This window comes from Loxodonta africana, chromosome 7, assembly GCF_030014295.1.
Source record: "Loxodonta africana isolate mLoxAfr1 chromosome 7, mLoxAfr1.hap2, whole genome shotgun sequence".
NCBI classification, from domain to species: Eukaryota; Metazoa; Chordata; class Mammalia; order Proboscidea; family Elephantidae; genus Loxodonta; species Loxodonta africana.
The window spans coordinates 113,394,389-113,419,037 of record NC_087348.1 but is presented as its reverse complement, the minus strand read 5'-3'; the positions used below and the strand labels follow the sequence as shown (position 1 = coordinate 113,419,037).

The 24,649-nt window shown below is 38.7% G+C and overlaps 1 protein-coding gene across 1 annotated transcript in view; it reads right to left on the bottom strand.

Annotated features, from left to right (window-relative positions):
* The window catches only part of HEPHL1 (hephaestin like 1), a 109,657-nt gene that overhangs the window by 52,146 nt on the left and 32,862 nt on the right, over window positions 1-24,649 (bottom strand). The window contains exons 3-5 of the mRNA XM_064288828.1: window positions 8,625-8,837; window positions 7,580-7,759; window positions 4,253-4,507 (exon numbers count right to left, since the gene is read on the bottom strand). Of these exons, the coding sequence (XP_064144898.1) occupies window positions 4,253-4,507; window positions 7,580-7,759; window positions 8,625-8,837 (648 nt within the window). The remainder of the gene's footprint in view (window positions 1-4,252; window positions 4,508-7,579; window positions 7,760-8,624; window positions 8,838-24,649) is intronic.

The window sequence follows — 24,649 nt, the reverse complement described above, 5'->3', positions numbered from 1 at the left end:
GTTTTCTTCATTCTCCCTTGCTTTAGGTGGGGTGAAACCAGTGAAGTATCTTAGGTGGCCCCTCATGAGCTTTTAAGACCCCAGATGCTACTCACCAAAGTAGAATGTAGAACATTTTCTTTATAACCTTTGTTATGCCAATTGAGCTAGATGTTTCCCAAGACTATGGTTCCCACAGCCCTCAGCCCAGCAGTTGGTCCCTCAGGGAGTTTAGATGTGTCTGTGGAGCTTCCATGACCTTGCCTTGTACAGGCTGTACTGGCCTCCCCAGTATTGTGTACTGTCTTACCCTTCACCAAAGTTACCGCTTATCTATTGTCTATTTAGTGTTTTTCCCTATCTTTGTCAGATTTGTCGTAATCAAAAAATTTTTTCCAGTCTGTAGGTTCTCTTTTTACTCTTTTGGCAAATGGTCTTTTGATGAGCATAAGTGTTTAATTTTTAGAAGATACCAGTTATCTAGCTTATCTTCTGGAGTTTGTGTATTGTTAGTTATGGTTTGTATCCTGTTAATGCTGTGTATTAGGGCCTCTAGTGTTGACTCTTTTTTTTCTTCTATCATCTTTATAGTTTTTGGTTTTATATTTAGGTCTTTGATCAATTTTGAATTAGCTTTTGTGTATGGTGTGAGGTATGGGTCCTGTTTCATTTTTTTGCAGATGGACATCCATTTCTGCCAGCACCATTTGTAAAAAAAGACTGTCTTATCCCCATTTGATGGACTTTGGGCCTTTGTCAATGACCAGGTGACCATAGGTGGATGGATTTACATTTGGATTCTCAATTCTCTTCAATTGGTCAATGTGTCTGTCATTGTACCAGTACCAGGCTGTTTTGACTACTGCAGCTGTATAGTAGGCTCTGAGGTCAGGTAGTGCGAGTCCTCCTACTTTATTCTTCTTCTTCAATAGTGCTTTACTTATCCGGGGCTTCCTCCCTTTCCATATAAAGTTAATGATTAGTTTTTCCATCTCTTTAAAGAATGCTGTTGGTATTTGGATCGGAATTACATTGTATTTGTAGATTGCTTTAGGTAGAATTGACATTTTTACAAGGTTAAGTCTACCTACTCATGAGCGTGGTATGTTTTTCCTTTTATGTAGGTCTCTTTTGGTTTCTTGCAGTAGTTTTTTGTAGTTTTCTTTGTATAGGTCTTTTACATCTCTGCTTAGATTTATTCCTATGTATTTTATTATTTTAGGGGCTATTATAAATGGTATTGTTTTCCTCATTTCCTTTTCATCCTTCTCTTTACTGGCGTATAGGAATTCAACTGATTTTTGTATGTTTATCTTGTATCCTGCTAATCTGCTGAATCTTTCTATTAGTTCCACTAGTTTTCTCATGGAGTCTTTCAGGTTTTCTATGTACGGTACAATATCATCTGCAAATAGGAACAGTTTTGCTTCTTCCTTCCCAATTTGGATGCCCTATATTTATTTTTCTTACCTTATTTGCTCTAGCTAGGACTTGCAGCACAATGTTAAACAGAAGTGGTGATAAAGGGCATCCTTGTCTTAACTTTTGTTCTCAAGGGGAATGTTTTCAGCCTCTCTCCATTAAGAATGATGTTGGCTTTTGGTTTTGTACAGATGCCCTTTATTATGTTGAGGAATTTTCCTTCTATACCTATTTTATTGAGAGTTTTTATCAAGAATTGGTGTTGGACTTTGTCAAATGCCTTTTCTGCGTTGATTGAGATGATCATGTGATTCTTTTATTCATGTGATGGATTATGTTGATTGATTTTCTAATGTTGAACCATCCTTGCATACCTGGTATGAATCCTACTTGGCTGTGGTATATTATTTCTTTGATATGATGCTGAATTCTATAGTCTAGAATCCAAAAATATCTTCAAATTGATGTTCATCAAAGATGTTAATGACAGCAAAAAAGGAAAATACAAGCGTTCAGCAGTACAGTGCTGATTAAGTAATTTGTAACCTCCTTATAATGGACACAGGATGCATTAAAAATGAAATAAATGTAGATTCACTGACATGGAAATATATCTGTAATATCTTAAGTGGGAAAAAGCAAGCTAAAAAAATTCATAGTCTGATTTCAATTTATCAATGACATGTTCATTTATAACCAAAAAACCACTTGCCATTGAGTCTATTGCAACTCATGGCAACCCCTCGTGTGTCAGGGTAGAATTGTGCACCACAGGGTTTTCAATGGCTGATTTTCCGGAAGTAGATTGCCAGGCCTTTCTTCCAAAGCACCTCTAGGTGGATTTGAACCTCCAGCCTTTTGGTTAGCAGCTGAGTGCCTTAGCCATTCATACCACCCAGGGGTCCCATGCATTTACATATAAAAGTATACAGGAGATTTTCACCAAAATGTGAAGTCAGAATCTGTGGATGGGATTACTGGTTTTTAAGAGTGACTATGTAGTTTCTAATCTTTTTACAACATTTTTTTCCCCCTGAGAGTAAGAACAATTTAGAATTTGGGGAATACTGTGTTTCACTGAATGTATAAACACCAGCTTATGTCCACGACTACTGGCCAAGCTTAAGAGTCTTTTAGTCTCAAATGACTGCTAATGCCTTGATTTTAAAATTACAGTTTCTCCCCAGAGTTAATAGTATGAGACCCTTTAAGAATAGAAGCCTTTTTCTTATTAATCTTTTTCTTCCCAAAACAGTGTCTGGTACATACTAACTGATCAACAAATGTTTAGTGAGTTGAATTCAATTGGAATAATTCAGCTGACTAATGCTAAGATGAGCTGTTCAGAACAAGAATCCAAGGAGCCCTGAATAGTTGAATCCCTGTACCTCTTAGTGTCTGTGTGTAGTCAGTTTCCAAATTTAATCAGCCTTTTTTTTTTTTTTTGTCTCTACGCCATTGACACATTTTTTTCTATTCTTATTTTCACTATCTCAGGCCAGACTCTTTATATGTCAATGTCATAACTCTAATCTTGTCAATGCTTCTTACCTAGCATCTCTGGGCAGAATCTCCCCATCAAGTCCTTTCTGCATACAGATATCACATTTAGCTTCCAAATTGCTACTCTGATTGTGCCACTAGTGTGCCTAAGGAGCTATAAGGACTCACGATTGCCTTCCAGACAGAGTATCAACTCTTTAGCCTTCAAAGCCCCTCCCAATGACACCCTATCTGCTTTTCTAGGCTTCTCTCTAATCGTTCCTATGCCATAAACCTAAATCTAGTTGCTGTTGAGACAATTCGAACTCATGGCAACCCCACGAGTGTCACAGTTGAACTGTGCTCCATAGGGTATTCAATAGCTGATTTTTTGGAAGTAGACTGCCAGGGCTTTCTTCCAAGGTACCTCTGGGTGAACTCGAACTGCCAACCTTTCATTTGGCAGCCGAGCGTGTTAACCTTTTGCACTACCCAGGGATTCCACCATGAATCTTACGGTCCAGCGAAGTAAAGACGTATTCTATTTGGTCCCAAGGAACCAAGACTAAGTCATTCAATGGGCATTTCATTCAGTAAATGTTTATCATGCCCCTACCATGAGTTAGGGGCAAACTCAATGGCAGCTAGCAACAACAACAACCATAACCCATCAAGTGAGCTATAGGTCAATGAATTTTTCCTCAAGATAAGGAAGAACTTTCTAATTGAGCAATCTGGAGATGAAATGAGATGCTTGAATTATTTGAGAGATGTTCAACAGGGAATTCAAGAATTATGGGGGATTAGTCCGGACTATCTATAAAGTCTTTCCAATGCTAAAAACGTATGATTCTATTTACAGTTGCTCAAATAGAACATGTGTTTCTTCCTGTTCAAGTTGCTTCTTCTGTCTGGAAAGCTGGCCTTCCTTTAACCATCTATTTAATGTCTACCCGTATTTCAAGACTCACACTAGGAGCCAGCTCCTTCAAAAAGACTCTCTCAGAGAAGTGCGTATAGCACCCAAAGAGTATTTATCTCAATCTGCCTCAAATTTGACACTTTTTGTGAGTGTCTATGTCTAACTATTAGATTGTAGGTTCCTTGATGGTCTTATAATTTCTTTCCCCCTGCTTGTTCATGGGGAAGTGACCAATAAGTATCAGTTAATGGGATGCTAGGTAAGTGAGCATTATACATTTTCCTATATATTTAATAAGTATTTATAAGTCCCTCAGCCAAGAAGGTACCACTGAATGAACACTATTTATTGTAACATTCTACAAAAAAAAAAAAAAAAAAAAAAACCAGTGCCGTCGAGTCGATTCCGACTCATAGTGTCTCTAAATCTGCTCTTTGTAAAAGTTACCTTGTAAGTGGTCACTGACTTGGCAGGTTATCATCCACTTCCCAGGATTCTCAACTATCATTTCCGTGGTCAGGAAGGTGGCTGGGAACAGGTTGACAACATCAGTTCGGTGCCCTCTGCTGATGAAGGTATTACCATAGAAATAGATGGAATGGATGTCTATCTCACTCCCCATTCCAAAGAGATGCCAGGACACAGATTCACCAACACACATTTCAGGCTCTGGGAAGTTTCCAAAGAGGTATCCGTTGAGGGCTGAAAAACAGAAACACACTGGTGCAAGAGACTCCCCTGTGGAGGTGAGCAGGACCAGAGCTGTTGGCAATAAATACACAAACACAGCTGGCAAGTCTGCTCAGATCGTTGATTTTAAGATATACATGCAGAAATGCACGGCCCCTTTTAAAAAAAAATATTGTCCTGGGAAGGAAGGAACAGTCCTATTGGCCTTTTCAAAAGAAAAGCACTCAGTAAGAGTGACAATCAGCACACAAAGCACCAACAGCCTCCAGAGCTCTATGTGAACTCAACAAGGAGGTCAGGAGTAAATGGCACGCTGCTCAGACTCCCAGGATGGCTCCATCACTTCAATGTAATCCTTCATTGCCGTATCTGCCTTCCTCACCAACCTCTGCATTCCTTGGGGCTAGAAACCCTGTCTTACTCGTTTTACAGCTATTAGGACCTAGCAGAAAAGCTGGCAGGTGGTAGGTACTTAATTTAAGTGACAAAATCATGCAGCAAGGTGGTAAGGAAGTGAACTGGTTACAAAGGACTTATGAGGCATGCATGTATTTTGTGACTTTAAAAGCAGGGGAGAAAAACAGTTTGTACTAGATCTTGCTGGGGCAGAATCTTATTGATTGAGCTTATGCCATAAGTCCAGGACCTAATACATTTGAATCATCTAAATGGCAGTCGCAAAAATACAGACAAAAACTTGATTTGGGGTTTTAAAAAGTCATAATGTTATCTCTCAAATTCAAAACTGAGTCAAAAAGCAATTGCTACTAAGATAATAATGACTTAGGCAGCACAATTAATTCTAAATCATTTCAATAAATTTAAAAGCATATTTAAATACATTAATAAATTATGTATTGATTGAACATCTTCTATAGACTAGCTTTTTAAAAGTTAATTTATTTTCTATACTTGTTTGGTCTCCGTTGTCAGTCTGAAGAAGAACTGATTGTTTGCAAACACCTACTTCTCCATACAGACTTTTCTTTTTTTAAGGTAGCCTATATTTACTTGAAGGAGCCCTGGTGGTGCAATGGTTAAGTGCTAGGCTGCTAACTGAAAGGTTGGTGGTTCAAACCCACCCAGCAGCTCCATGGGAGAAAAGACCTGATGATCTGCTACTATAAAGATTATAGCCTAGAAAACTCTATGGGATAGTTCTACTCCATCACTTGGGGTTGCTATTAGTCAGAAAAAACTTGATGGCACTCAACAATAACAGCATCTTTACTTAGCAATTCATTCTTTTCTATTGGAGATTTTCACTCTAAAAGAGAGAGTAAGGAATTATGTGGGCATCTGAGCCTGAAACCATCACAATTAGTACTTTTCAGGAATATTTGAGATTATAACTCCCATTTTATAAAGAACAGGGATAAAACTTAAGTAGTCACAGTAATGATTTGAATTTAGGTCTTTTTTTTTTTTTTTCTCCATCTTCCATTTTGATTCCTGCCTCTCTCCCTTCTGATCTTCCTCCCTCCTTTACTTCCTTCCCTCATAAAATATTTTCTAAGCACCCACTACACACACACACAAAAAACAGAAATTTTACTGGAAGAAAAAGAGAGGGTATGTGGTACAACGGAAATAGTCAGTGTACTGAGAATCATGCCTTGATACTGGCACTAATTATCACTTTGACCTTAGGCAAGTCACTGATTGTCTCTTGACCTCAGTTTCCTCATCTGTAAAATGGGGGAGGTTGGATAGTGTTCAGCTCCTTTCCTCTCTCTTATGATTTTACGACTACATTGAGGCTACTTCCATTAGGTTGATTCTGAGAGACAGTCAAGCAAAAGATGGAGGAGATTTGTCAATAAAGGAAATCGGGTGTTTACGTTAAAGATTTCCTTTATGTTCGCTAGAACTCTCTAGGAAAAGAGTGGAGCAAGACCACCAAATAATCTCTATACCATAAAATTCTTCATTAAGCCTCTGCTCCCCAAAACTGGGATGGGGTAGGTGTTCTGTCTCAGCTGACAGGATAACAATGGAAATCCACTACTTTGGATGAGTACAGGGCTCTTTGTTGATTTAAAGAATGGCTGGGAAACCTAACAACTTCACAAGTATATATTTAAAGCCCATTTGTAGCATAACTCTTGACATTGAGCAGTCACTCAGAAAATGGTTACTAGATAAAGCAACAGGTGGCAAAACACAGGATTTAAATTTTTTTTTTTTTAATTTTGGTGAAAGTATACACATCCAAACATACGCCATTTCAAAAATTTCTACATGTATAATTCAGTGGCATTGGTTACATTATTCAAGTTTTGCTAGCATTTTCTCTTTTCCACATTATTTTACCATCATTCTCTTAAACTCACTGCCTCCTAAGCTTCCCATCCAATCTTTCAAGTTGCCATTGTCAATTTGATCTCACATAGATAATTCTTTAAAAGAGCACAATGCTCAAAGCAGATGTACTTTACTAATTAAAATAAGTTTTTTTTTTTTTTGGGTTCAAAGAAGACTGCATGAGATAGTTTTGGTTTCAGGTTTAAGTTTAGAGATTATCTCAGAGCAGTAGTTTTGGGGGTTCGTCCAGCCTCAATGGCTCCAGAAAGTCTGAATTCCATTGACAATTGGAAATTCCGTCCCACATTTCTCTCCCTTTTGACCAGAATTCTTCTATAGAATCTTTGATCAAAACATTCAGTAATGGTAGCCAGGCACCATCCAGTTCTTCTGATCTCATGGCAGAGGAGGCAGTTTAAAACACAGGATTATTATACGGTGATGATTTGGTTCTCTTGTCTCCTTTCTATCAATCTAAACCCACCCATCCTCTGGGCTCACCACACATCCTGATTATAAAATTAATTCCTCCATTTTCTGTTACACAATTTTGTCCATATTTCATACCCAATTAACACTTACCTATTGCCTTGCCCCTTCTCATATTGTTTTAGGCTTCAACATTTGTCACATCTTATACCATTTTCTAACTATTCTTGTCACTAAGTTATAAATCTTTGAAAACTAGGTTCAATATTTCTGTGTTTTTTGCATCCTTGTAGTACCGGATACACAGAAAGGCACTAGGTATGTATTTGTTAAAATGTGGGAGACGCTTACCGTGCATTTTGTTACTCCTCTGGAAAACAGCATCTTCTTTGTCAACTGAATCAGGGTCAGTGCAGAAATGTCTGATATTTTCATCGAGGTACCAGCTTTGGTTCTCATCCACCAGAGTGAACATTATAATAAACTCTCGGTCCACATCAGTCCTTGTCCCTGAATATTTATTCAGGACACCTAGCAGCCACATTCAAAAAAGTAGAGGAAAAAGTTCAAGATGAATTAAATCAAGATGATGAGTTTTTGCTTCCTGCCAATGGTATCAGATAAGTTGGAAGTTTTTCGAAGACCTACATAAGGGTGACTTGGCATCCCTGGTGGTACAAGCAGTTAACACAGTTGGCTGCTTACCAAATGGTTAGAGGTTTCAGTTCACCCAGATGGGCCTAGGAAGAAAGGCCTGGAGCTCTATTTCCAAAACATCAGTCATTGAAAACCCTGTGGAGCACAGTTCTACTCTGACACACATGAGGCCACCAGAGTCAATCTGATAGCAACTGGCTTTTTTGGAACGCAAAAGCAACCAAGGGCTTTAATGGAAATGGTAGAACTTGGAAGAGAAAAGTCGTAAAACAGAAATCTTCCCAAATACACACTTAGAAACCTGCCTATCCCTAAAGGAGGGAGACTTCACTGACAGAACACAGGTACAGTAAATCAATTAATAGAGAATAAAAAAGCAAGCCGATCATTTGGGTGAAATAATGAACCAAGAGCATCCCTGTTTTGTGACTAAATATTTTACTTTTCTATGTGTGGTATCAGTGAGGTATAAACAGCTTTGCACTATTTTTTTTAAAGCATATAAGTTTCAGAATTCTGTCATAATGCTTAGAAATCTGGATTACTGCCTCTCCCTATGGTATTAGATTGATCTTCCATGTTAGAAGAATTTCCCTAAGTTTCAAGAAAGTTTGGAAGAGGAGGTACACTCTATGTGTAGCAAGAGAGGTAGGTGAAACAAGAGCTAAATCTTATATATACTACAACACACCAGAAGGTTATCTGAGAACAGGCTCCTGGGGGTGGAGGGTCTCTTTACCTTTCTTACACACCAGCAGAGGGCCAATTAGCCCAGAGCAGATATCCTTGGGGGCGTCGATGTGCGAATGGTACACCCAGGTCAGACAGTTGGCATCTGCTGAAGTAGGTCCATATTCTTCTCTCACTGGCCAGACGTAGGTGTAGTTTTTGCCAGGAGGAACCATGTCATCATCCTTGTTCTTTCCAGACGTTCCATCTGGGTACAGGGCTCCTATAAAGACAACATAAAATATAGTTAAAACACAGAGATCACATGCAGTAGCAGAAAGGGCCGAAGCTTTGGAATCAAACACAACAAAATTGAAAGTTATTTACTATGAGACTTCAAACAAATTATATAAACTCTCAGCACTTTGGTTTTCTAACTGGAAACCTATCTACCCTGCAGGACGGGGAGAATAGACAAGGCAATGCGTATGGAGTGTCCAGCACAAAACCAGTTGCCGTTGGGTCAATTCCAACTCATGGCGACCCTATGTGTTGTAGGGTAGACCTGTGCTCCATAGGGTTCTCAAGGCTGTGAACTTTCAGACACAGATCACCAGGCCTGTCTTCTGAGCCACCTCTGGGCGGGTTTGAACCACCAGCCTTTCAGTTAGTAGTCAAGTGCTTAACCATTTGTGTCCCCCAGGGACTCCTGCACAGAACCCCATTACTCCATTCCTGTCCAGTCCATTCCAACTCATAGTGACCATATAGGATAGAGCAGAACTGCCCCATAGAGTTTCCAAGGGGTGCCTGGCGGATTTGAAATACCCACCTTTTGGTTAGCAGACGTAGCTCTTAACCACAATGCCACTAGGGTTCCCTGCACAGAACCAGGCACTTAATAATTGTTCATAACATAAAGTCTCCTGATAGGCCTCCTGTACCAATCAGGAAGATTTTAATTCACTTCACTTAACATTAACTCAAGAAGAGAAGGAGAAACAGCAGGAGAAACATAAACACTTCTTGGGCACTTATTATAGATTCAGCACTAGCACCTGTGTGAGGTCTCTGCACTTTAAGAAGGATCTTTGTTTCTTGCTTTAAAGGATCTTACAGTTGTGCTGCGAAACAAGATACATATTATGAACACATGGACAACTAGTGACTAAAACAAGGTGGTATGCTGAGTGTAATTTTGGGTCACAATACATGGGATGCCCCAGAAGAGATCCATATCATGTAAGATGGAGGGAGTAGGGACAAATGGGAAAAACATCTTCTGTTTTATCTGTTTTACTAAGAAGCCACAAGATTTTTCAACTGAGAAAAGCCCACTGTCATGGACTGAATTATGTCCTCCCAAAAACGTGTGTATTAACTTGGTTAGGCCACAATTCCCAGTATTCTGTGGTTGTCCTCCATTTTGTGATTGTAATTTTATGTTAAAGAGGATTAGGGTGGGATTTTAACACCCTTATCAGGTCACGTCCCTGATCCAGTGTAAAGGGAGTCTCCCTGGGGTGTGGCCTGCACTAAGGAAAGCGAAGCTAGCACAGAGTTGGGAACCTCACCACCAAGAAAGCAACATCGGGAGAAGAGCGCAGCTTTTGGACCTGAGGCTCCAGCGCTGAGATGCTCCCAGACCAAGGGAAGACTGATGCATCACAAGGACCTCCCTTCAGAGCCGACAGAGACAGAAAGCCTTCCCCTGGAGCTGGCGCCCTGAATTCAGATTTCTAGCCTACTGGACTGTGAGAGAATAAACCTTTCTTTGTTAGAGCCATCCACTTGTGGTATTTCTGTTATAGCGGCGCTAGATGACTAAGGCACCCACTACTCAAATCAGTTTGAAAAAAAATCCCTTGGGTAGAAGACAAGAGATCCATCTGTGCAAATTATAATTATTCAAAGCTTCATAATGAGGGTGGGATTTGAAGGGTGTTGAAGGACTAGGAGGGGCAAGGCTGGTAGTGAGGAAAGGTTGGAAGTTGAAGGCAGAGAGAGATGGAAGTAGACAAATTCCAAGTTCATTCATTCAGCAAACATGCAAGCAAATGTGCTAGGCATTAGGAAGGCAACTCAAATAAGACAGCAAGAGTCAGTGTAGCCAAGGCAAGTTAATGAAAAGGTATAACTAAAAAAAAAAAAAAGAAAAATTACCATTTTAACTAACAAATTCTACCATGAAGACATAATTTGATTTTTGAAGAAGGATACAGGAAGAAAACAACACCCAAGCCCCTACTATGTGCCAAGTACAGTGGATACTTTATATATATTATCTCACTTATTCTTCAAAGCATCTCTTAAAATAGGTATTAATATCCACTTGTTAGATTAAGTTAGCACTGTTGGTATGTATGTGACAGAGCCTGATTTGAGTCCATTTGTGTCTGACTCAGCACTACATCATGATATCTACCCCCAAATAATTGGGAAAATAGTGTATGGACCATTTTCATGTATTTACTTATTCACTTAACTTTCCTTTACATACTTATTGTTTTTATTCTAAAAGGAATATGAAGAGACTTCATCTCACCCCGACATTACTGGCACTAATCAAAAAAAACAGAAAATAACAAACATTGGAGAGATTACGGGAAGATTAAAACACTTCCATACTGCTGGTGCAAATGTAAAATAGTATAACCACCATGGAAAATGATATGGCACCTCCTTAAAAAGCTAGAAATACCATAAGATCCAGCAATCCCACTACTAGGAATATATCCTAGAGAAATAAGAGCTGTCACATGGATAGACATATGCACACCTATGTTCACTGCAGTATTATTCACAATAGCAAAAAGATGGAAACAACCTGAGTGCCCATCAACAGATGAAGAGCTAAACAAATTATGGTACACACACACAATGGAATACCATGCAATGATGAAGAACGATGATGAATCTGTGAAACATCTGACAACATGGATGAATCTGGAGAGGATTATGCTGAGTGAAATAACTCAATCACAAAAAGACAAATACTGCATGAGACAACTATTATAAAAAGTCAAGAATAGGTTTACACACAGAAAAAAACAATCTTTGATGGTTGTGAAGTTGGGGAGAGGAAAATCACTAACTAGATAACAGGTAAATGTTAACTTTGGTGAAGGGTAAGACAACATACAACTGTAGGGAAAATCAGCACAACTTGACCATGACAAAATCATAGAAACTTCCCAGACACATCTAAACACCTTGAGGGACCAAGTTACTGGGGCTGAGTGCTGGGGACCATGGTTTCAGGGAACATCTAGGTCAATTGACATAACATAGTTCATAAAAGAAAATGTTCTACATCCTACTTTGGAGAGTAGCATCTGGGGCCTTAAAAGCCTGTGAGCAGCCATCTAACATATATCTATTGATCCGGAGCAAAGGAGAATGAAGAAAACCAAAGGCACAAAGGAAACGTTAGTCCAAAAGTATAATAGACCACATGAACCACAGCGTCTACCATGTAGCCCAGAAGAACTACATGGTGCCTGGCTACCACTGTTGACTGCTCTGACAGGGGTCACAGTAGAGGATCTGGGAAAGAGCGGGAGAAAAATGTAGAACAAATTTCAAATCCAAACACGAAAAAGACCAGACTTACTGGTCTGACATAGACTGAAGGAACCCCCAAGGTTATGGCCCCTGGACACCCTGCTAACCCAGAGCTGAAGCCACTCCTGAAGTCCACCTTTCAGCCAAAGATTAGACAGGTATATAAAACAAACAGTTTAACACATGTGAGGAACATGCTTCTTAGTTCAATCAAGTATACGAGACTGAATGGGCAACACCTGCCCAAAAGCAAAGACAAGAAAGCAGGAAGGGACAGAAAAACTAGATGAATGGACATGGAGAACCCAGGATGAAAGGGGAATGGGGGAGAGGGCTGACACAGGGCAGGGATTACAACCAATGTCACAAAATAATTTGTGTATAAATTTTTGAATGGGAAACTTATTTGTGTTGTAAACTTTCACCTAAAGCATAATAAAATAAAATAAATTAAAACAAAAGGAATATGAATCATTTTATAAATTAAACTCATATGCCACATAATACTTGAAAGATGGAGAACAAAGCTTATATAGAGGAAGTAGGAGACTAGCTAGATCCTTTCAGTATTAAGTGTAGCTCTGAATTTCCTGAATGTCAATTGAAAAGGAAAAATATATAAGGTTATATTGTTTCTTTGTCCTGTAAAAGGAAGCTTACTAGTTCTTTAAGAGAGCTGAACTTTTATTCTGCTACTAAATTCTAAGAGAATATTTTCAAGAAAATCATTATATACAAATTATGGAGTAATGAATTATGTCTTCAATGTTTTCAGAAATGATCTCCAAAAGATGTAAAAATATTCTTTGTTTTATTATTCCTTGAATTGTCTCTCAATGGTATACTGATCAGTCTTTTAACAAAATCACTTTTCATGGGAGTTAAATTAATGTAGTTTACTGCTTTCTAATTTTATACATTGATCTAATGTTGTATTGTTGGGTGCAGAGTCGATTCTGACTCATAGCGACCCCATGTGACAGAGTAGAGCTGCCTCATAGAGTTTTCTTGGCTGTAATCTTTACAGGGGCAGATCACCAGGTCTTTTTCTTATGGAGTGGTGGGGTAGGTTTGAACCACTAACCTTTGGGTTAGCAGTCAAGCACTTAACCATTGTGCTCCCAGGACTCCTTGATAGAGAACTAAAAGGTAGAAAAAATACAGAGTGCTACCCTCCAACCTTTAAATCCAAAAGAACATTTTTCTTTTTCATTTCTTGTATTACCCACACCTTTCAGCAGCACTGGATATTGCCAACTCCCTCCCTCCTCTTTAAAAAATTCTTGTCCATTGGCTCCTGTGACATCACACTGTCCTCTTTGGCCACTCTTTTTCAGTCACTTTGCCAACTCATTCTCCTCTATCTGCCATCCAGTGTTGGAGTTCCTGAACATACCATGTTAGCTCCATTCCTTCCATGCCCAGCGCTCTCTCCCTGGGTGACAGCATCCTTTCCCACAGTGTCACTGATCCTCTAACATTAGTGACTCCCAATTTTATCTCCAACCTAGACCGCACCTCTGAGCTTTACACTGATACCCAACTGTCTACTTGATGTCTCCACCTAAATATCTCAGAGACCGAAAATACAACCTTTCCCAAGGAACATCCACTCTCCTCTTGAAGCCTGGTCCTCAGTTACTGCCTCCTCTCTCTGTGAAAGGCACCACCAGTATCAATGCCACCAGCCAGAAAAAAAGGGAGTATTCTATCATATTCCTTCCTTAATTCCTTACCTCCAAAGCAACCATAAGATCCTGTCCTTGCTTCTACTCAAATCTATCCATTTATGTCCATCTTCACTGTTTATAACTCCATCCAAACTACTATCATCTCTCAACTGGACCTTCTGCAGTAACCCTGAACTGGCTTCACTGCATCTATCACCTTTCTAATCCATTTTCCAAACCATAGCAAGGGTGATCTTTCAAATACCGAGTCTGATTATATTACTCTTTGCTTAATATCATTCCATGGCTTTCCATAACTCTTAGGATGAAAAGTAAATCTGGATTGCAAGATCCAGCATGTTCTGGCTCAAACAATCCTGAACTTCCTATGAGAAACTGGGTCAGGGTTCTAATAGGCAATCACACGATGACGGGGGCAGTAGAGCCAGTGTGAAGTTCACAGGCGCTGGAGTTAGAACGCCTGAAATCAAATTCTATCTCCATCACTTATTAACTATGTGATTTCGGCAATTTTCTTCTCTTCTATGAGTCTTAGCTTCTTATTTGTAAGATGATGATAATTATAATACCTACCTTATAGAGTCCTTGAGGCTTATATAATACCCATAAGGCATTTATCACCATGCCTGATATACAGTAAACATCCCATAAACCTGGTTATTATTTATTTATAGCACATGGCTAAGTTTTTAATCATATGTATATATATGTATATAGGGTCACTATGAGCTGGAACCGACTTGACGGCACCTGACAACTATACACACACACACACACACACATATGATTAGAAGAAGGGGTTTGAAAAAAATTTTGAGCAATGGTAACATTAACAATATCAGAATATTAAGAAACATTCATTCATTTGGTTGTATATATTCTAGGATGTGTGTGCTTTAAAAAATTATAATGAAATGAACAGACATTTCACCAAAAAAGACATTCAAGCAGCTAAAATACACATGAGGAAATGCTCTCGATCACTAGCCGTTAGAGAAATGCAAATCAAAACCACAGTGAGATACCATCTCACCCCGACATTACTGGCACAAATAAAAAAAAAAATAGAAAGTAACAAATGTTGGAGAGGCTATGGGGAGGCTGGAACTCTTATGCACTGCTGGTGGGTATGCAAAATGGTACAATTATTCTGGAAAATGATAAGGCACTTCCTTAGAAAGAAAGAAATCAAAATAACATATGATCCAGCAATCCTACTCCCAAAAATATATCCTAGAGAAATAAGAACCGTTACACGAATAGACATGCACACACCCATGTTCATTGCCGCACTGTTCACAATAGCAAAAAGATAGAAACAACCTAGGTGCCCATCAACAAATGAATGGATAAACAAACTATGGTACATACACACAGCAGAGTACTACGCAACGATAAAGAACAATGATGAATCCGCAAAGCATCTCAGAACATGGATGAATCTGGACGGCATTATGCTGAGTGAAATAAGTCAATCACAAAAGGACAAATATTGTATGAGACTACTACTGTACAAACTCATGAAAAGGTTTACACAAAAAAAGAAACCATCTTTGATGGTTATGAGGGAGGGGAGGGGTGAGGATGGAAAACCACTAAACAGATAATAGATATGTGATAACTTTGGTGAAGGGTAAGGCAATACACAATACTGGGGAAGCCAGCACAACGTGTACGAGGTAAGGTCATGGAAGCTCCATGGATACATCCAAACTCTCTGAGGGACTGAATCACTGGGCTGAGGGCTGTGGAGACCATGGTCTTGGGGAACATCTAGCCCAAAACGTCTGAGGTCTTAAAAGCTTATAAGTGGGGGCAGAGCCAAGATGGAGGAGTAGTCAGACCCCCCAAAACAAGTGAATCTATTATATATGACAATCTAGGAGCCCTGAACATCAAAGGCAAAGCTGAGGAATCAGACTGAGTGGCAGAGGAGTGAGAGACAGTTCAAAAGCAGCGAGGAGTTGCCAGGGCTGATCCAGCAGGAATCAGTACTCTGCAGGCTGGATTGGCTGCCATGCGTGGTGAGGCAATCAGTGGTGTTCAGGACGCATTTTCCACATCGGGAAAGACCAAGCAGTGAAGAGTTTACTCAAGTCTCTAGAACCAGTGAAAAGTGGTGCTATATCAGAAAAAGATAAGTACGTGAATCTAACCCATCGCGCAGATCAAAAAACACCCTGTTTGGGAATAAACTCTGTCTCATTTACCTACTCCCTCCCTGCCCTGCACTGGGTCCAGCTGGCTTCAGTGACTGCCGTTTCCCCTGGGCAAGAAGTAGGACCCATCACATGTCCTGGGCCATTTTCCCAGCCTTGGAGAAAGAACAAACTAACAAACACGAAAAAATAATCTGCCAGCTTCCCTAAGCCAGGAACTCAGGGCAGGCACAGCTCCTTTGCCTAGGCACAGGCATAAGGGGTCCATGGACTTTGAATGCCTTTCACCTATGCATAGACCTCTGTGGGCCCATTTCAGCAGCATAGACCCTCATTAGCATAGTACAACAGGGTATATACCTGAAGCCTAACTTCATTGTATGAGCTATATGGTGGAGTGGTAGGTTCATGACATTAAGCAGGGTCCTCACCTATCCAGATTAGGGGCCTGAGGACTGGTGGCTCCACCCATGCCACCTAGCCACCAGCGACAGGGCTCCAGGAATAAGTGGTGCCTCCCAGTCCTTACAGCCAACAGCACTGGATGCCCATAGTCTGGCTGCAAAACCTACTCACCTACACACACTAGGGAACAGGGTCACGCTTTCCTCCAGATACTCAGGGGCAGCCATCACCCCCCTGTCTTGCATAGCATGTGACCCCCTACTGCAGCAAGATACCTGTGCCTACGCCAATCACCCCTGCCTGTCTAGGACTGTAGGTGAGAGCCTACACCACACACTTGGTGACTGACTACCTGGACACCTAAGCTGAATCCATACAAGAAAACTAAGTCGACTCCTGGGCTCACATACCTAGTAGCAGATCTAACCACTTGGCAACAAGACATTAGATCTTCAAAGGCACCAATAATGAAACTAGTTCACATGAGTAGTCTATTTGGGCATATCAAAACAAAACAAGACAAGAAGCTAGGACACAGTAAGCAAACACAAAAAACAAATAACTTATTGATGGCTTAGACACAATAGTAAATATCAAATCACATAAAGAAGCAGATGCTTCCAGTGGTCCCTCTTACAAGAAACAGAAAGACCCCCCAAAACAAATGAATCTATTATATATGACAAGCTAGGAGCTTCAGCAAGCTCCCAAAACAAAGATTCAAGGAATCTTCTGGAGGAAGATGAATTCTTGGAATTACCAGAGTTACAGTACAAAAGATTAATAAAAAGGACTCTTCAAGAGATCAGGAGAGAAACCAGGCAAAACACAGAACAAGCAAAGGAACACACAGACAAAGCAATATAGGAACTTAAAAAAGATTATAGAAAAGCACAATGACAAATTCAACAGGCTGCAAGAATCCACAGAGAAATAGCAAATAGAAATCCAGAAGATTATCAATAAAATATCAGAACTAGACAACTCAACAGAAAGTCACAGGAGCAGAACTGAGGCAATGGAAGTCAGAATTAGTGAGGCTGAAGATAAAGCAATTGACACCAACTTACTTGAGAAAAAAATCAGATAAAATAATTTTTTTTTTAAATGAAGAAACCCTAAGAATTATGTGGGAATCTATTTCTATCAAGAGGAATAACCTAGGACTGACTGCAGTACCAGAACGGGGCGGGGGGGGGGAGGGGATAACAAAAAATACAGAGAGAATTGTTGAAGATTTGTTGACAGAAAACTTCCCTGATATTCTGAAAGTGAGAAGATATCTATCCAAGAAGCTCATTGAACCCCACACAAGGTAGAGCCTAAAAGAAAGTCACCAAGATGTATTATAATCGAACTTGCCAAAATCAAACATAAAGAGAGAATTTTAAGAGTGGCTAAGGATAAATAAAAAGTCATCTACAAAGGAGAGTCAGTAAGACTAAGCTTGGACTACTCAGCAGAAACCACACAGGCAAGAAGGCAACGGGATGACATATAAAAAGTCTTGAAAGAAAAAAACTGCCACCCAAGAATTATATGTCCAGCAAAACTGTTTCTCAGATATGATGGAGAAATCAGAGCATTTCCAGAAAAATAGAATGTTAGGGGATTTTCAAAAACCAAACCAAAATTATAAGAAATAATAGAAAGTCCTCCAGTTAGAAAATCAATAACATCAGATAACAGCCCAAGACTAGAATGCAGGACAGAACAACCAGACATAAAACCCAGAGAGGGAAGTCACAAAAATAAATCAAAGCTAAAATGCTGACAATAGAGAAAGAGACATCAATATGTATAAGATGACAACACTAAAACAAAAAAGAGGGACTAAAATATGTAGTCATAGGTCTTTCATATGGAGAGGAAGACAAGGCAATATAAAGAAATAAAAGATTGGTTTAAACGTAGAAAAATAGGAGTAAATATTAAGGTAACCACAAAGGAAGCTAACAATCCTACACATCAAAATAAAAAACAAGACAAACAGAAAGGCTCAGCATATACAAAATCAACAACAAAAAAGATTAAAAGAAAAACGACTCAGTACAGAAAATTAAGTGGAACAAAGAAACTGTCAAAAACACACACACACACAAAAAGACATCAAAATGACAGCACTAAACTGGTACCTATCAATAATTACACTAAATGTAAATGGACAAAATACACAAATGAAGAGAGAGTGGCAGAATGGATAAAAAAACACAATCCGTCTATATGCTGCCTATAATAGACACACTTCAGACTTAAAGACAAACAAACTAAAACTCAATGGATGGGAAAAAAACATATCAAACAAACAACAATCAAAAAAGAGCACGTGTGGCAATATTAATCTCTGACAAAATAGTCTTTAAAGTAAAATCAACCACAAAGGATAAAGAAGGACACTACACAATGATAAAAGAGTCAATACACCAGGAGGACAGAACCATAATAAATATTTAGGTACCCAACAATAACAGGGCTCCAAAATACATAAAACAAACTCTAACAGTGTTGGAAAGAGAGATACACAGCTCCACAACAATAGTAGGAGACTTCAACACATCACTTTTGGTGAAGGACAGAACATCCACAAAGAAGTTCAATAAAGACACGGAAGATCTAAATGCCACAATCAACCAACTTGATCTCAAAGACATATACAGAACACTCCAACCAACAGCAGCCAAGTATATTTTCTTTTCCAACACACATGGAACATGCTCCAGAATAGATCACATATTAGGCCATAAAGCAAGCCTTAACAGAATCCAAAGCATCGAAATATTACAAACCATCTTTTATGGCCATAAAACCATAAAAGCAGAAATCAATAACAGGAAAAGCAAGGAAAAAAAATCAAACACATGGAAACTGAACAACATCTTGCTCAAAAATTAAGGAGTTATAGAAGAAACTAAGGACGGAATAAAGAAATTCACAGACTCAAATGAGAATGAAAACACATTCTAACAGAACCTTTGGCACACAACAAAAGCAGTGCTCAGAGATCAATTTTTGCACACATCCAAAAAGAAGAAAGGGTGAAAATCAAAACATTAGCCCTACAACTTGAACAAATAGAAAGAGGGCAGCAAAAGAAGCCCTTGGGAACCAGAAGAAAGCAAATAATAAAAATTAGAGCAGAATTAAATGAAATAGAAAACAAAAAAAAACAAGTCAAAGAGTTAACAAGACCAAAAGCTGGTTCTTTGAAAATATCAATAAAATTGATAAATCATTGGCCAAACTGACAAAAGAAAAACAGAATGGGATGCAAATAACACAAATAAGAAATGAGATGAGCGATATCACAAAAGATCCGACTGAAATTAAAAGAATCATAACAGAACACTATGAAAAACTGTATTTTTACAAATTTGAAAATCTAGAGGAAATGGACAAATTTCTAGAAACACACTACCTACCTAAAGTAACACGAACAGAGGTAAACCTAACAAACAGAGGTAGATCAACTAAATAAACCTATAACAAAAGAAGAGATTGAAAAAGTAATTTAAAAATTTCCAACAAAAAAAGAAGCCCTGGCCCTGACAGTTTCACTGGAGAATTCTACAAAACCTTCAGAGAAGGGTTAACACCACTACTACTAAAGGTACTTCAGAGCATAGAAAAGGATGGAATACTCCCAAATTCATTCTATGAAGCCAGCACAACCCTGATACCAAAATCAAGTTAAAAAAAAAAGACACCACAAAAAAAAGAAAATTACAGACCTATATCCGTCATGAACTTAGACGCAAAAATCCTCAACAAAATTCTAGCCAATAGAATTCAACAACACATCAAAAAAATAATTCACCATGACCAAGTGGGACTCATACCAGGTATGCAGGGATGGTTCAACATCAAAAAAACAATCAATTTAATCTATCGCATAAATAAAACAAAAGACAAGAACCACATGATCTTATCAATTGATGCAGAAAAGGCATTTGACAAAGTCCAACACGCATTCATGATAAAAACTCAGCAAAATAGGAAAAGAAGGAACATTCCTCAACATAATAAAGGGCATTTATGCAAAGCGAAGGGCCAAAATCATCCTAAATGGAGAGAGTCTGAAAGCATTCCCCTTGAGAACAAGAACCATACAATAATGCCCTTTATCACCACTCTTATTCAACATTGTGCTAGGTGTCCTAGCCAGAGAAATTAGGCTAGAAAAAAAATAAATAAAGGGTATCCAAATTGATAAGGAAGAAGTAAAAGTATCTCTATTTGTAGATGATATGATGTTATACACAGAAAGCCCCAAAGAATCCACAAGAAAACTACTGGAACTAATAAAAGAGTTCAGCAAAGTATCAGGATAAAAGATAAACACACAAAAACCAGTTGGAGTCCTCTACACCAACAAAGAGAACGTCTAAAAGGAAATCACCAAATCAATACAATTTACAATAGCTCCCAAGAAGATATAATACTTAGGAATATATGTAACCAGACACGCAAAAGATCTATACAAAGAAAACTACAAGACATCATTGCAAGAAACTAAAAGAGACCTACACAAGTGGAAAAATATACCTTGCTCATGGATAGAAAGACTTAACATTGTAAAAATGTCTATTCTACCAAAAGCGATCTATAGATATAACGCAATTCTGATCCAAATTCCAAAGACTTTTTTAATGAGATGGAGAAACAAATCACCAACTTCATATGGAGGGGAAAGAGGCCCCGGATAAGTAAAGCATTACTGAAAAAGAAGAACAAAGTGGGAGGCCTCACACTACCTGGTTTCAGAACCTATTATACCACCAGAGTAGACAAAATAGCCTGACACTGGTACAACAACAGACATATAGAACAACGGAACAGAATTGAGAATCCAGGCGGAAATTCATCCACCTATGAGCAGCTGATATTTGACAAATGCCCCAAATCTGTTAATTGAGGAAAAGACAGTCTCTTTAACAAATGTTGCTAGCATAACTGAATATCCATCTGCAAAAAATGAAACAAGACCCATACCTTACAGCTTGCACAAAAACTAACTCAAAACGGATCCGAAACCTAAATTTAAAATCTAAAATGATAAAGATCATGGAAGAAAAAATAGGGACAATGCTAGGGGCCCTAATACATGGCATAAACAGTATACAAAACACTACTAACAATGCACAAACACCAGCAGAAGAACTAGATAACTGGGAGCTCCTAAAAATCACTTATACTTATCAAAAGGCTTCACCAGAAGAGTAAAAAGACAACCTACGGGCTGGGAAAAAATTTTTGGCTGCAACAAACCTGATCAGTGTCTAATCTCTAAAATCTACAAGATACTTCCAAAACTCAACAACAAAAAAACAAGTAACCCAATTAAAAAATGGCCAAAGGATATGAATAGACACTTCACCAAAGAAGGCACTCAGGTGGCTAACAGACACTTGAGGAAATGCTCACGATCATTAGCCATTAGAAAAATGCAAATTAAAACTACATTGAAATACCATCTCACCCCAACAAGGCTAGCATTAACCCAAAAAACACAAAATAATAAATGTTGGAGAGGTTTTGGAGAGACCAGAACACTTATACACTGCTGGTGGGAATGTAAAATTGTACAACCACTTTGGAAATCGATTCGGCCACTTCCTTAAAAAGCTAGAAATAGAATACCATAAGATCCAGCAACCCCACTCCTTGGAATATATCCTAGAGAAATAGGAACCTTCACACGATTATATATATGCACACCCATGTTTATTACATCACTGTTCACAATAGCAAAAAGATGGAAACTACCTAGGTGCCCATCAATGGATAAATGGTTAAATAAATTATGGTATATTCACACAATGGAATACTGCACAACGATAAAGAACAACAATGAATCTGCAAAACATCTCATAACATGGATGAATCTGGAAGGCATTATGCTGAGTGAAATTGTCAGCCGCAAAAGGACAAATATTGTATGAGACCAATATTATAAGAACTCAAGAAAAGGCTTAAACACAGAAGAAAACATTCTTTGATGGTTATGAGGGTGGGGAGGGTGGGAAAGAGGTATTCACTAACTAGATAGTAGTAGTTAGGTGAAGGGACGGACAACACACGATACAGGGGAAGTCAGCACAACTGGACTAAACCAAAAGCTAAGAAGTTTTCTGAATACAATCAAACACTTCAAGGGACAGAGTAGCAGGGGTCCCCATGGTTTCAGGGGGCAGCTAGGTCAATTGGCATAACAAAATTTATTAAGAAAATGTTCTGCATCCCACTTTGGTGAGTGGTGTCTAGGGTCTTAAAAGCCAGTGAGCGGCCATCTAGGTTGCATCAATTGGTCCCAACCCACCTGGAGCAAAGGATAATGAAAAACACAAAAGACACAAGGTAAATATGAGCCCAAGAAACAAAAGGGCCACAAAAACCAGAAACTCCATCTGCCTGAAACCAGAAGAACTAGATGGTGTCCGCTACCACCAATGACCGCCCTGACAGGGAACAAAACAGAGAGTTCCTGATGGAGCTGGAGAAAAGTGGGATGCAGACCTCAAATTCTAGTAAAAAGATCAGACTTAATGGTCTGACTGAGACTGGAGGGACCCTGGAAGACATGGCCCCCAGACTCTCTTTTGGCCAAAACTGAAACCATTCCCGAAGCCAGCTCTTTAGCAAAAGTTTAGACAGGACTGTACTACATAAAATGATATTTGTGAAGAGAGTGCTTCTTAGCTCAAGTAGATACATGAGACTAAATGAGCAGCAGCTATCCGGAGGCAAGATGAGAAGACGAAAAGGGACAGGAGCTGGTTGAATGGACACGGGAAATCCAGAGTGGAAAGGAGGGGTGTGCTGTTACATTATAGTGAGGGCAACTAAGGTCACATAACAATGTGTGTATACATTTTTGTATGAGAAAATATCTGGAACTGTTAACTTTTGCTTAAAGTACAATTAAAAAAGAAAAAAAAAAAAACAGCTTATAAGCAGCCATCTAAGATACTCCACTGGTCTCACCTTGTCTGGAGCAAGGCAGGATGAGGAAAACCAAAGACACAGGCGATAAGATTAGTCCAAAGGGCTAATGGACCAAAACTACCTCAGCATCCGCCAGGCTGAGTCCAGCACAACTAGATGGTGCCCAGCAACCACCAACTACTGCTCTGACAGGGATAACAATAGAGGGTCCTGGACAGACCTGGAGAAAAATGTAGAACAAAATTCTAACTCACACACACACACAAAAAAAAGACTTACTGGTCTGACAAGAGAGTGGAGAAACCCCAAGAGTATCGCCCTTGGACACCCTTATAGCTCAGTAATGATGTCACTCCTGAGGTTCACACTTCAGCCAAAGATTAGACAGGCCCATAAAACAAAACAAAGACTAAATGGGCACACCAGCCCAGGGGCAAGGACGAGAAGGCAGGAGGGAACAGGAAAGCTGGTGATTGGGAACCCAAGGTCGAGAAGGGAGAGTGTTGGCATGTCATGGGCTTGGTAAGCAACATCATAAAACAATACGTGTGCCAACTGTTTAATGAGAAGATAGTTTGTTCTGTAAACCTTCAACTAAAGTACAATTAAAAAAATTATCAGTTAAAAAAAAATCATGCCATTTTCACCTATCAAAACAGCACAATATTAAAGTTTGAGAATACCAAAGGTTGGTAAGGTCATGGCAGAAACAGGCTGCTGGCTCACAAACAAATGGTAGAAGTATAAAATAAGCAATTTTCTGAAAAATAATTTGGTAATTCCTATCTGAAACAATTTATTTGAATATAACCAGCAATTTCACATTTAAAAATTCACTCTAGAAATACACCCAAAAATGTTTGTCAAAATACATGAACTTGAATGTCCATTTTAGCATTGCTGGTAGTAACTCAAAACTAAAAGCAACCTAAGTAACCATCAATACTGAACAGACACATTCATACAATGAAATACCATACAACCATTTAAAAGTATACAATAATATAAGAAAATACGCAAAATAAAGTAAGAAGTTAATAAAAAAATTTTTTTTTAAATAAAAGAAAGTGCATAATAGCATTATAGTACAACCCTTTTTGTATAAATTAACAAAGATATACACACAAATGCTAACATACATATAGAAAAATTTCTGAGAAAAATTTACAAGAAATTGTTAAAGATGATTACGTATGATGTGACAGACAAGTCAAAGGAGCTTTTATTTTTCTTTTTATGCCTTCCTGTACTCATAGGAACTTCTAACTAGCTTTAATACTACTTTTTTTCCTTATTTTTTTATATTGAACTAATTTTAGAATCAGACTGTGGAC